At 43.1% G+C, this 14,063-nt stretch overlaps 1 protein-coding gene across 2 annotated transcripts in view; it reads right to left on the reverse strand.

The window, feature by feature from the left end:
• lnx2b (ligand of numb-protein X 2b) overlaps positions 1-14,063 on the reverse strand; it is an 84,322-nt gene that overhangs the window by 22,517 nt on the left and 47,742 nt on the right. For both annotated transcript variants that reach the window (XM_085999556.1, XM_085999563.1), the window contains exon 3: positions 3,391-3,581. In XM_085999556.1, the coding sequence (XP_085855682.1) occupies positions 3,391-3,581 (191 nt within the window). The remainder of the gene's footprint in view (positions 1-3,390; positions 3,582-14,063) is intronic.

Below are 14,063 nucleotides of genomic sequence, written 5' to 3' on the forward strand. Positions count from 1 at the left end.
CTAAGATCCAAGGGATGTCATTGCTATGAAATGTTTTCAATTTTTTGACACCCAGTATTACTCACAGGTGCTCCCAGATCAGGTATACCATAGATTAGATGTTGAGTAAAACGCCCACTTTTAAACCTACATCTTGCATAAGGTTCTTTTGTCAAAACACATCGCTACCTAAAGAGGTGGGAGGAGAATGACGCCTTGAAGAATATGGGATTACTCTCATTCCAAAAACATTCCAAACTTGTGGCTCCGATTCTCACGTGTTATGGGTTTGCCACATTTATGCTAAATCACTAGTGTTTGCCTTTCGCAAACGTTACCCTCTCAGTATGTTTGAGCTAGCTAAACCTCCATCTGGGTCATCCTGATGCAAGCAAATACCTGGCAATGGCTTGCTTTGTACAAGTTGTCCTCCTTATATTCTCAGCAATGATGTGGAAAGTCCTGCTCGAAGCAACAATTTTTAATTCAGCTTACGTTCCATAAAACTGTTAAGAAGTTTTAAGCCCGTCTATCTATAGAATTTCAAACTTTGTAAATGTTAACACACCTGCAATTTGAGATCTGTGGGCACTTTAATATTTTTACATTTGTGAAGAAGTTACAAAGTGTAAACTCATTAAATTCCCCATTTTTCTTGTCTGAGCCTTGGACATCAAGGGGGTAATGAAGGGGCAAAAAACAGGCAAGAGTGAATCGAAAGCCCTTTTCCCACCCGGCAATTAAAATTTAAATGATTCCCCAATTGTTCGTATGGTTTACAATGATGGAGACGACCAACAAGATGAATTAGGATAAGATGGACTAAAACATATAGATAAGCAGGCTGTTGTTTATTATGGTGATTAGATTGTGTGCATTTTAAATTTTGATAACATTTTGTGCTCACCAGCTGAATGATGTTGACAGTAGGAAATGACTATTAAGACATCCAATGTCAACAACAAGAACGCACTCCTAGGTGATGTCCAGCCCAGTTAGATGAAGATTAAAATAGTGTTCTATTCTACATAACGTACCTTAGCCTGAACCTCAGAAGAGTACCCCATACTCTTACCGCGTGGCGTTTTCCATATCAGCCCTCCAACATAGCACCAAATTGGAAGCAGTTTGTGCTGGAAGCCTATAGCCGCAAGGAACCAGGCTCAATTTACCCAACCTCATTTCACATAGGACCTTTACAACCAGCGATGGGGGCTTCCACCCCATCAGCTTGCACTGAAGGTGAACTTAGGTCCCAGAGGTGAAAGACCAGCAACTAACTGCAGTCACTCCCCTCAATAACATTGAGTCTGTTTTCAGCTACTTTGACTTGTTAGCTTTACAGCCGCAGTCTAGATGCAGGATATTGAAAGGTGAGTATACAGAGGATAGCTTGTGGCCAGCTATGTCATGTATAAAGAAGAAGAAAAGACTTGCATTTATATAGCGCCTTTCACGACCTCAGGACGTCCCAAAAGTACTTCACAGTCAATTAAGTACTTTTGAAGTGTAGTCACTGTTGTAATGTAGTAAATATTTCTACAATTGAGGCTGGCCAGATAAATGATATGTTCCCTTCCCACGTCACATACTATTGTGTAGCCTAAAGGATAATCTATAAGCTGATCTCAGACTTCTACCTGTCCCACTCTAAAACCAGACAGCAGTGACTCATGCTCCAATTTTTCCTTTCTCAAGGTGTGGCTGGAATTAGGAAACTCTCGTGAATTCCTGTCAGGTCTGTCCACAATCCAATCAAGCTTTAAACATCTTTCAAAAAAGTAAAGACAGTCCAGTTTTCAAGGAACCCACAATCAGTAATAGTGCATAGGCCTAAAAGATACTTATTTGTAGTCACTAGTAACCATGATAGCAGCTGCATAGCCGAGAAACATAATGGTGGACATGTTTGGTTGGAAAGTTGAAGACCTGATTTTGGTGCAAATGTGGTTACTGCAGTGTTGTGGAAAATTCCATCCAGAATATAGTGCTGTGTCCTAGTGTCATCTCAGTGAGCATGAAAATACTACACCTTATACTACTCCAATTGCCTCACAGCAATAGCACAGAGTAGTTCAGGGGTCAAGAGGTACAGTGAGTAGTGGAGGGGTAGGGAGCACTGTGGGTAGTAAGTATTTGGGGAGCTTGTGGTAGTCAATAATCGGTGAGCACTGTGAGGAATTTGTTTGTGTGTAAGTGGGCAAGTGTGCAACGAAGGGGTAGTCAGTCAGTATTGGGAATAGAATAGAAAAGTCTAGTTAGTGGGTGGCAATTAATAGGTAGGTAGTTGGGGGAAGGGAATACAGCCTGTAGCTTGAAGATGGCCAGTGAATGGATATGGAGGACATGGGGGAGGGGGGGGAAAGGGGAGGGGAAAGAAAAAGGAGGACACGACACGGGGGGGGAGGGGGAAGCAGGGGTCACGGGTGAGTTTGTTCGTTCGGTGGATGCAAGCAGTAGCGATAGAGTGAGGCCAAAGAGGACAGGCTAATTTCAGCTGCAAATTATGTCCCTGTCGCCTGATTTTATTTCCCGAGCTGCTGGTCATTTCATTAATTTGTTCACTGGCCCGCACTTCCCCCCCACCCAAATCTCAGTTCCTGAATCATGGGCTACTTCATTAATTACTTCACTGGCCCACACGTCCCAAAGCCTGATTGTATTTCCTGATCCACAGCTTATCTAGTTAACAAATTAGCTGGTCCCCTGAAGCCCAATTTCTATTTCATGACCTGCCATTTATTTAATTATTTTGCAGCCACCCACACCTGATTTTATTTACTGGGAGTTACTTTATTAATTTGCCAATTCCAATCCATTCATTTAGTGGCTTCCCTGTCCCACTGATGGCAAATATAATTTAATTAATTCAGGAGATGACAATTCAAAGTTGGAGAGGGACACGAGATTGGATCTACTAATTATATACAATAGGATGCACAACGAGACAGAGGGATCCAGGTGATGCCACTAATTACAACAATGAAACTCATGCAGATTTTAACCACATCTAAACCCAGAGATCAGATTAGGCCATTCAAATTATTCCTGGATATTTATTACATTTTAGTTAATAATTTTAAAGTCAATTTTAAAAGGTGATCTTTGCCATATTTAAAATCACAGGCCGCTAGTTTGGGTTTGACGGATGGTTTTCCAGTCTGGACAGTGAAGCCTGGATTTAATTACTTAAATCTTCCATCTGGCAGCTCACGAATACGACAGACGGAATCTGAAAGGAAGGGGCATGTAACCCAGGGGTAAAATAGAGGTTAAAAAACTTTTGAAAGCAAGAGAAAAATGGGCCACTACTGGTCGCCAATCGAGGACGTGCCATTTTGTTTAAACACAAACACAACTTTCTGCAAGTGAAGTTGTTTACAATTTTATGGAGACTAGGCAGCTTCTTACCATCTTCTTCATGATCTTCTTCAAAAGCAGGGTTAACAAGTCCAGGCTCGACTGTTTGGAGTGAAACAACAGCTGCTGCGGAACCCTCTGCTGCAGTTGTTGCATCATCTGGTGCAGTGTCTTGATTTCTCTTGAAGCTAGACAGTCTCTTGTTTTCAATCTTATCTCTGTATTTCTTCAGACCAGGGCACCTAAGAAAATCAAAAGCTCATCACTGTATTGAGAGAGAAATTATTATAGCTATACCACAAGACTATGTTACAATCAAAAAACTATTTTGTCACATGCAAAATTTGAAAATCAAATTTTAACTGCCTCTCAGCCACTACTTTTGAAAACATTTTTCTGTGGTGGGGCACCTGCATATACCAACAACACATTCCCAAGGACCCCCACCCCTGGAAAATACTGACACACTCCAGGGACCTTCTGCCAATAGTGATGCATTTCAGGCAACCCTGCCAATACTGATGCACTCCGAGTCTCTTCCTCCCCCTCCCCTCTCCATTCTAACTTCCAAAAGACAGTGTCTGAAACCCAAAGGAAAACAGCACTTGCATTGCTAAAAATGTGTATTATTAGTGTCAAATGTAATCAAAATACAGTATACACAATTCTCAGGACACTGTGCTGGCAGCGTAGGGTATGCCCAGCACCAGACAGGCAGAAATAGGATGACCGCCCCGAAATAACAACAGAAAATGCTGGAAAAACTCAGCAGACCAGGCACGGTGGCATAGTGGTTAGCACTGTTGCCTCACAGCGCCAGGGACCCGGGTTCAAATCTGGCCTCGGGTGATTGTGTGGAGTTTGCACATTCTCCCCCGTGTTTGCGTGGGTTTTCTCCGGGTGCTCCGGTTTCCTCCCACAGTCCAAAGATGTGCGGGTTAGGTTGATTGGCCATGATAAAAATTGACTCTTAGTGTTAGGGGGGATTAAATACGTGGGGTTATGGGGATAGGGCTTGGGTGGGATGGCTGTCGGTGTAGGGACCGGGTGCTAGGGTTTGGATGATCAGCCATGATCTCGTTGAATGGTGGAGCAGGCTCGAAGGGCCGAATGGCCTACTCCTATCTTCTATGTTTCTATGAGAGAGAAAGAGAGTCAACATTTCAGGTCAAAACCCTTCGTCAGGACCTCCCCGATCCCAATTTGGAAACATATGCTCCAAGATTTTGCATTGATATAGCGCCTTCACATCCTCAGGGTGTCCCAAAGTGTTTCACAGCCAATTCATTACCTTTGTCATTTTTTTAGGCAAATATGACAGCCAATTTGTGCACAAAGTCCGACAAAAAGCAATGGGATAATGACCAATCTATTTTTAGTGTCGGCCGAGGGATAAATATTAGACATCAAGAGAACGCCCACGGTTTTTGATTAGTGCCCTGGGATATAGAACCTAATCAGGCAGAGCCTCAGGTCAACAGCTCATCCAAAAAATGGCACTTCCGACAATAAAGCACTCCTTCAGCACTGCACTGATCATGTGGTCAAGTTCATGACCTCCTAACTACTGAGCCAACTTGGCACTTCCTAACAGTTATAGTGACATGACAAGGGGAAGAGCACAAGAAAGTGTTGAATGTAAAATTGTCTATTGACTCCACTGATCTCACTCCTTAGAGACGCTGTCCAATCTGCCCCATCATGGACTCTGCACAACTCATTTGATCTCCTGATGTAAATTACTAATCATCATAGGTAAACTTTTCAAAAACATAAGCCCACACCAACTTTCCCTTGTGCCAATCAGATTGGCCTTTTACTAAATAGAAATTCAATAGCATTCACCATTAAAGAGACCTAAATCAATGGGAGAATTATTAATAAGAGTGAAGCTAAGCTGATTAAGGATCAAGAGAGTTGGTTTATAATTTGGCAGACGCTGCAGTGAATTTTTCAGTTAGTCACAAGGTTCAAACCAACATGTGCTTTTTGGAACACGGGAAATAGAGGTTTTGAGCCAGTGTTGACAATAACCTACCCGTTAACAAAATTAGGGATTCAATATCTATGCTGTACAGTATGGGGCAGATTATTTGATTGGGAAAGGGGCAGATCAACTCTTGTAGATTTTTCCTCATTTAAAAAAAAGGTACAAAAGGTTCTTTTGCTATCAGCTGAGCCCTCCCTCTCTCAGGGGTTCTGATACTACGTTTGTTGTTGCATTCACAATAATAACGAAGTGTGATTGCCCTCTCAAACTACATAATCTGTCGATCCTACAATTTCCACATCTCTACATATTTTTTGCCTTTTATTGCTGCATGAGCCTGCCTGTGGATGTTATTTGTTCCAGTAAGGTACGAAACTTTAGTCTTCAAAAAGAGTTGTGAGGAATTCAAAATGTAACATTAGTAGCGGTGTATCTTTAGACATAGTGACAAAAGAATTAGGATCTTTTTATATCATGGGGTGGGGCTGAACGCAACTCCTTTTCAACTGATCTCAAAGCGATGGAGATTTTCTTTTAATTGTGCCTTCACCGGTGGAAAATACCACAAGGAGAGTTTGAACGGAACAGTTCAACCTGGAATTGCCAACGGCTTCCTCTCCTGCTGAGGCTGATGACTAGCTCAGCCCCAACACGATTGAGTGAGTAGTTTATCGCGTTTCACTTGAATGACAGCCAGTTTCGAGCAGCTTTTATTGTGCTGCACACATTCTATAGGCAAAAAGCATGGTCTGCAGCAATTACTGAGACACTTGACAGTGTTGTCACCAGGTTTATTTAGACTAACTGATGCCAATACACTACAGGACAAGTCACACATAAACCAATAGGCTTGCAGTCATAGCACAATCTCTTAAGCCACATTTTATGTATAACAGGAGTGCCACTGGTGGCAGATACATAGTGCTCTGTCAGTGTGCTGCACTTCACGATATAAACGGTTCGACATTTGAAGATTCACCAGCATTGTTAATCCATGAAAACGCAGATCTACCAAAACGTGGGTCTCTGAATGTGCCGTCATTTTAAAAGAGCTGGAATCAGTAAACACAGGGAAGAGGGTTCTTTCCATTTATGTTTCATTAAGCAATTGCTTCTCTCTGTGACACAATAGACTCCAGTGTAACCAGCATCTGGCTCAAAAGTAAAAGGGGGAGAGCAAAGTAGCTACTCTGCCCAAATAGGAACAAATGGGAAATGGGCAGCGTAAAAGTGCCTTTCATTCGTTACCTCAAATAGCTCCTGCTACCACAATCAATACTTCACCCTCGTGCTGTACTATACAGCTCAAAATGGCTTCTCTAGACTCAACCCACATTTGGAAGGACAAAAACTATATTTTTATTGCTAGGTGTCTCTTGCTGTACAATTAGACATAACACAGAAATTTAACACCGCCGTTGTGCCGGACTGAAATCTTTGTGACTGCACGTGTGTCAGTAAAGGCCTGTCAGTAACTTATCAGCCAGGAATTTCCTGTTGAGTGGGGTAGACTGGGGTAGGAAAAAGGCAGGGACCATGTACATTGACTCCTCACCTATTTTTTTTATTTATTTATTTATTTAATTTTTTTTTTTTTTTTAAGGCTGTCCAACTTTTTGTTATCACCTCCGACAGATTACAGAATCGCCTGACCAAAAAAAGGACTGTCTTAATAAAATAGGTGGTAATGACAGCTGAATTTCCCAATATTATCATTTCAATAATGATGGGTGTAACTGAAACTGCAATACAACAGCGTTCCAATGTTGCCACGGGCTAAATGCAGAAGTAAATTGAAATTGAAATAGCAGTTACTTTAAATCAGAGAGCCATATGCCATGTAATATTTTTACAAGCTACTGCAGGAATTTGAGGGGAAGATTTGAGGTAGCTTGACATTGACATTTAGGAATGCTGCCGGGAATTCATTCAGGACATACATCTCCTACTGTTGTGGGCCGACTATGAGCTAGTTACATGTATTGATCACCCGTAGCACTGAAACAATGAACCTGAATGATATTGCGGTCTAAAGCCAATATTTAAAATCACAATTACCCTTCTCATCTAAAGTCTTGCAAAGTCACGTTTAAATAGAATACAGAAATCCTTCATTTTGTCCCAAACATAGTGGTTTTTGAGTAGGAAGTGGCGGAGGTAACACATTGAGAACTCGGGGTAGTGACAACACACTGGGGAGTCGGGGCAGAGAGAGATGTCAGCAGCAGCAAACAAAAAATTATTTGGTAACTTATCTCATTGCCGTTGGTCGGACCTTGCTGTGTGCCGTTTTGCTGCCATGTTTCCCTAATTATAACAGTGACTTCATTGGCCGTAAAGTGCTTTTGGGTGTCCTTAGGTCTTCATACCTACAGAGGGATTCAGTGAGAAGAGGTATTGCCAGTTCACTGGGGTCTTGGATCATGGAGCACACTAAGGAGTATGGTTGAGAACAAGCATTGACTGTACTGTGATAGTCAAAGCTTTCTTCCAACACTTTCCCCTATATCCACAGCCAAAGAGCAGTTTATGTAAGCAGACAGAGTCTCCTGTGAACCAGAAGCTGTGCACTTATACTCTCAATGTCAGTGATAGCAAACTCAGGATTACCCTTTTATTAAGACCATGAATGTCCACCATGCTCTCAATACTTACACCACACTGCCAGACTAACTGATACAGACTGTCACCAATAGATTTATTTACACAGAAGCAATAAAGCGCAAGAAATACAAAACTTAAAACAATGAAAATTGAATTGGGTTCAAGGGTTAAAATACTCTTTAGAATGACTTATCTTGCACAGCTTGAAAAGTGACTATATTATTGGACGAAACAGTCTTTCGTAGTCTATGGTAATGCAAAGCGGTGTGTGAATAATGTGTATTTCCAATCGATGGAGCTCAGATCGTCAGATAAAAAGGAAGAACTTGTATTTATGTAGCACCTTTGATGACCTAAGGACATTCAAAACCACTTTACAGCCAATGAAGTCACTGTTGTAATTAGGGAAACATGGCAGCAAGATGGCACACAGCAAGGTCCGACCAACAGCAATGAGATAAATAACCAAATAATGTGTTGTTTGCTGTTGCTGACATCTCTCTCTGCCCCGAGTCCCCAGTGTGTTGTCACTACCCCGAGTTCTCAATGTGTTACCTCCACCACTTCCTACTCAAAAACCACATTATGCTTGGGACAAAATGAAGGATTTCTGTATTCTATTTAAACGTGACTTTGCAAGACTTTAGATGGGAAGGGTAATTGTGATTTAAAATATTGGCTTTAGACCGCAATATCATTCAGGTTCATTGTTTCAGTGCTACGGGTGATCAATACATGTAACTAGCTCATAGTCAGCCCACAACAGTAGGAGATGTATGCCCTGAATGAATTCCTGGCAGCATTCCTAAATGCCAATGTCAAGCTACCTCCAATGTTCCTCTCAAATTCCTGCAGTAGCTTGTAAAAATATTACATGGCATATGGCTCTCTGACTTAAAGTAACTGCTATTTCAATTTAAATTTACTTCTGCATTTAGCCCTTGGCAACACTGGAACACTGTTGTATTGCAGTTTCAGTTACACCCATCATTATTGAAATGATAATGATAATATTGGGAAATTCAGCTGTCATTACCACCTATTTTATTAAGACAGTCCTTTTTTTGGTCAGGCGATTCTGTAATCTGTCGGAGGTGATAACGAAAAGTTGGACAGCCTTAAAAAAAAAATAGGTGAGGATCCAATGTACATGGTCCCTGCCTTTTTCCTACCCCAGTCTACCCCACTCAACAGGAAATTCCTGGCTGATAAGTTACTGACAGGCCTTTACTGACACACGTGCAGTCACAAAGATTTCAGTCAGGCAAAACGGCGGTGTTAAATTTCTGTGTTATGTCTAATTGTACAGCAAGAGACACCTAGCAATAAAAATATAGTTTTTGTCCTTCCAAATGTGGGTTGAGTCTAGAGAAGCCATTTTGAGCTGTATAGTACAGCACGAGGGTGAAGTATTGATTGTGGTAGCAGGAGCTATTTGAGGTAACGAATGAAAGGCACTTTTACGCTGCCCATTTCCCATTTGTTCCTATTTGGGCAGAGTAGCTACTTTGCTCTGCTCTCCCCCTTTTACTTTTGAACCAGATGCTGGTTACACTGGAGTCTATTGTGTCACAGAGAGAAGCAATCGCTTAATGAAACATAAATGGAAAGAACCCTCTTCCCTGTGTTTACTGATTCCAGCTCTTTTAAAATGACGGCACATTCAGAGACCCACGTTTTGGTAGATCTGCGTTTTCATGGATTAACAATGCTGGTGAATCTTCAAATGTCGAACCGTTTATATCGTGAAGTGCAGCACACTGACAGAGCACTATGTATCTGCCACCAGTGGCACTCCTGTTATACATAAAATGTGGCTTAAGAGATTGTGCTATGACTGCAAGCCTATTGGTTTATGTGTGACTTGTCCTGTAGTGTATTGGCATTAGTTAGTCTAAATAAACCTGGTGACAACGCTGTCAAGTGTCTCAGTAATTGCTGCAGACCATGCTTTTTGCCTATAGAATGTGTGCAGCACAATAAAAGCTGCTCGAAACTGGCTGTCATTCAGGTGAAACGCGATAAACTACTCACTCAATCGTGTTGGGGCTGAGCTAGTCATCAGCCTCAGCAGGAGAGGAAGCCGTTGGCAATTCCAGGTTGAACTGTTCCGTTCAAACTCTCCTTGTGGTATTTTCCACCGGTGAAGGCACAATTAAAAGAAAATCTCCATCGCTTTGAGATCAGTTGAAAAGGAGTTGCGTTCAGCCCCACCCCATGATATAAAAAGATCCTAATTCTTTTGTCACTATGTCTAAAGATGCACTGCTACTAATGTTACATTTTGAATACCTCACAACTCTTTTTGAAGACTAAAGTTTCGTACCTTACTGGAACAAATAGCATGCAGACAGGCGCGTACAGCAATAAAAGGCAAAAAATATATATTTAGAGATGTGGAAATTGTAGGATAGACAGATTATATGGTCTGAGAGGGCAATCACACTCCGTTATTATTGTGAATGCATCAACAAACGTAGTATCAGAACCCCTGAGAGGGGGAGGGCTCAGTTGATAGCAAAAGAACATTTTTAAAAGAGTAAAAATCTACAAGAGTTGATCTGCCCCTTTTGCAAATCAAATAAAAGTAGCTCTGAAGTGCCAGGATGCCGACAAACCCAATAACCAAGTGTAAAGGTTCAGGTGGACTATGAATGTATTGTAAGAAAAGTGATATTTCAAAATAGTAAGATTATGAAATAAAAACAGAAAATGCTGGAAATACTCAGCGGGTCAGGCAGCATCTGTGAAAAGAGAAACAAACAGTGTTAACAGGCTGGATTTTCATTAAGCTGCCGGGAAGGAGGCGGTGTAGTGTCCGGGTGTCAATAATACTCGGACTGCAGGAGAACAATAAAACAGGTATTTACTCAACAGAGGGGAACTCAAGACTGAAATACAGAAGCCTGCTATGGCTTCTTATACAGGGGTGGTCACTGCCGGTACTGCAGTATAGAATCAGTTCTTACCTTAAAAAAGGTACATACACAACAATTCCTCCCCTTTTAGATAAACAGTACATAACATTCATTTAACAACTAAATAATAACTAATTACAATTACAATTTTCTCTGTACTATATACACATCAACTGAAATAATCATTTATAAGTTCAGTCTTTGAGGAGGCTTCCTGATCTTGACTGGATAGCGCCTTTCTCGAGTATCCTGTTCTTGCGGCGGAGTTGATTCTGGCTCATTGTCATTGGTTGGTTCGTCAGCTTCCAATACCACTGCTTCTGAGGTAGACGCAATCTGTACTTCAGGTTGATTACCAGGTGCACCTGCTCATGGTATGGGTTTGGCTTGTTCCTGTGACTCTAGAATCTGGTCAGCATGGCGTCTCACGATGCTCTCTCCAACGTCCACTGTGTACATTAGTGGTCCCTGCTGTGTGCATATCGTTCCTGGCTGCCATTTTTCTGTTCGGTAGTCGCGGGCCAAGACTGGTTGCCCTATCGTGAAGCTCCTGGTTGGCTTCTAATTTATGTGCTGGAATTGCTTATCCTCAACATCGTCTTATGTTTGGTTTGAACAAATCCAGGCGACAGCTTAGCCTTCGGTTGAAGAACATTATGGCTGGAGCTTGGTTGGTGACTGCATGTGTCGCATTCCGGTAAGCAAACAAGAAATTACCCACCTTGTGTTGTAGTGGTATGTCGTCATTATGCATTGCCTTTATGGCCTTTTTAAAGGTCTGAACAAACCTCTCAGCCAATCCATTTGTGGCTGGATGATATGGGGCAGATGTGTAATGCTTCACCCCATTATTCCTCAGAAACCTCCAGAAATCCTCTGACACAAACTGTGGCCCATTGTCGGAGCAAATCTGTTCTGGCAAGCCATTCCTGGCGAAGATGGTCCGTAGGACTGCAATAGTTTTCTCCGTGGTGGTGGAGGACATTTTGATGACCTCTGGCCATTTCGAATGGGCGTCCACAGCGATTAGGAACATTGAGTCCATAAATGGACCAGCAAAATGAATGTGTACCCGTTGCCATGGAGATGAGGGCCACTCCCATGGATGTAGCGGGGCCTGTGGTGGAGCGTTTTGGACTTTCTGGCATCCTGTGCATCTCTTGGTCATATCCTCGATTTCTTTATCGATTCCCGGCCACCACACAAACGCCCTGGCTAGGCTCATCATTTTTACCCCTCCCAGATGACCCTCATGAAGCTCATTGAGCACTCTGTCTCTCAACTTAGGTGGAATTACCACTCGGGATCCACACATCAAGGTCCCCCGGCACACTGACAGCTGTTCTCTCCTTGGCGAGAATGCTGGCAACAGTGAGTTGCCATGTGCTAGCCATCCCTTCACTGTCAAATCATAGACCAGTGTGTGTGTCAGGTCATTTCGGGTTTCCTTCTCTATACTTGAGTTTGTAACAGGCAGACATTCGACTACGGTCGCATGGAATATCTCAACAGGGTCCACTGCAGGTGCTTCCTCTACCGTAGGCAATGGTAGGCGCGACAGCCCATCAGCGTTTCCATGCCGTTTCGTACCCTTGTACTCTATGTCGTTCTGATGTGCCCCTAGAAAAAGTGACCATCTTTGCAGCCGTTGTGCCGTCATCACCGGAACGCCCTTCTTTGGGTTAAAAATGGAGACCAGGGGCTGATGATCAGTCAGTAGGGTGAATTTCTGCCCGTGCAGATAGTGATTGAACTTCTTCACCCCCCACACCAGGCTGAGGGCCTCCCCGTCAATCTGGGCGTAGTTACGCTCGGCTGAGGTTAACGAGCGCGACGCAAAGGCTATTGGCCTCTCTGAACCGTCAGGGAATTTGCGTGACAGCACCGCTCCGATGCCATAGGGAGACGCATCACATGCTAACCGAATCGGTAGTGTTGGATTGTAGTGGGCCAATACTTCTTTTGAAGTGATTAGGCATTTACATTTCTGAAAGGCACGCTTACACTCATCACTCCATTTCCATGTTACTCCAGTTTGCAGTAGGGCGTTCAGTGGGTGCAGAATTGTAGATAAATTCAGCAAGAACTTATGGTAGTAGCTCACCAACCCGATGAACGACCTCAGTTGCGACACATTTTCCGGTGCTGGAGCCTTGACTACAGCCTCAATCTTGTCCGGCGACTTATGCAACCCTTCCTCATCAATCATGTGGTCACAATACGAGATTTGTCTCCTGAAGAACTCGCATTTGGGGCGGTTGGCTCGTAGCCCATATTCCTGTAATCTCGTGAGCACCTGCTCCAGGTTGGCAAGGTGTTCACTGTCATTTTCGCCCGTAACCAGGATGTCGTCCAAATAACACTGGGTCCCCGGGATCCCTTGCAGGACTAGTTTCATCGCCCTCTGCCAAATAGCTGGGGCTGATGCCACCCCGAATACCAGTCAATTGTACAGGTAGACTACCCTTTATCCAGACTTCTGAAAACCGAAACCCTCTAAAAACCGAAGGTTTTTTCGGTCAGCGTAAGTCGTGCGCACATGACCAGAGTGGCGCACGACTTACAGGCCTAGCCGGATAAGGGATAGTGTAGCATTTTTCCGCACTTCTGAAAACCGAAATCGCTCAGCGTAAGTGTACCAGCCTTTATCCGCACATCCGAAACCAGAAAACCTCTGAAAGCCGAAAGTGGAACAAAGCATGACTTCTGAAAACCAAAATGCGCACGACCACGACCCCCGCTGACCCCGACCCCCGAGCCGTACCCCACCCCCGCCGACCCCCACCCCATTTCGGATAAGAGATAGTGTACCAGCCTTTATCCGCACATCCGAAACCAGAAAACCTCTGAAAGCCGAAAGTGGCGCAAAGCATGACCCGACGCTGCCGATGCTTGACCCACGCAGGTGTTATGCTGCTCTGTGTGATATTTGCTGCTCTCAGATATTTGCTGGCTTTTAACAATTTGTGAAAATGCTAAAAAGAGCTGCAGATACCCCAATGGGTAACAGTGAGAAGCAGAGAAGGAAGCATCACTCATTATCGATATCGCAGAAAGTGGAGTTATTGCAGAAGCTTGATCGTGGTGTGTCTGTGCGACATCTTACTGAAGAATATGGTGTGGGAAGTACCACCGTATATGACTTAAAGAAACAGAAAGACAAGTTGTTGAAATTTTACACTGACAGTGATGACCATAAACTAATGAAAATT

The sequence above is a fragment of the Somniosus microcephalus genome, chromosome 1 (genome assembly GCF_052327205.1).
Source record: "Somniosus microcephalus isolate GS21.2 chromosome 1, FLI_Smic_1.0, whole genome shotgun sequence".
NCBI classification, from domain to species: domain Eukaryota; kingdom Metazoa; phylum Chordata; class Chondrichthyes; order Squaliformes; family Somniosidae; genus Somniosus; species Somniosus microcephalus.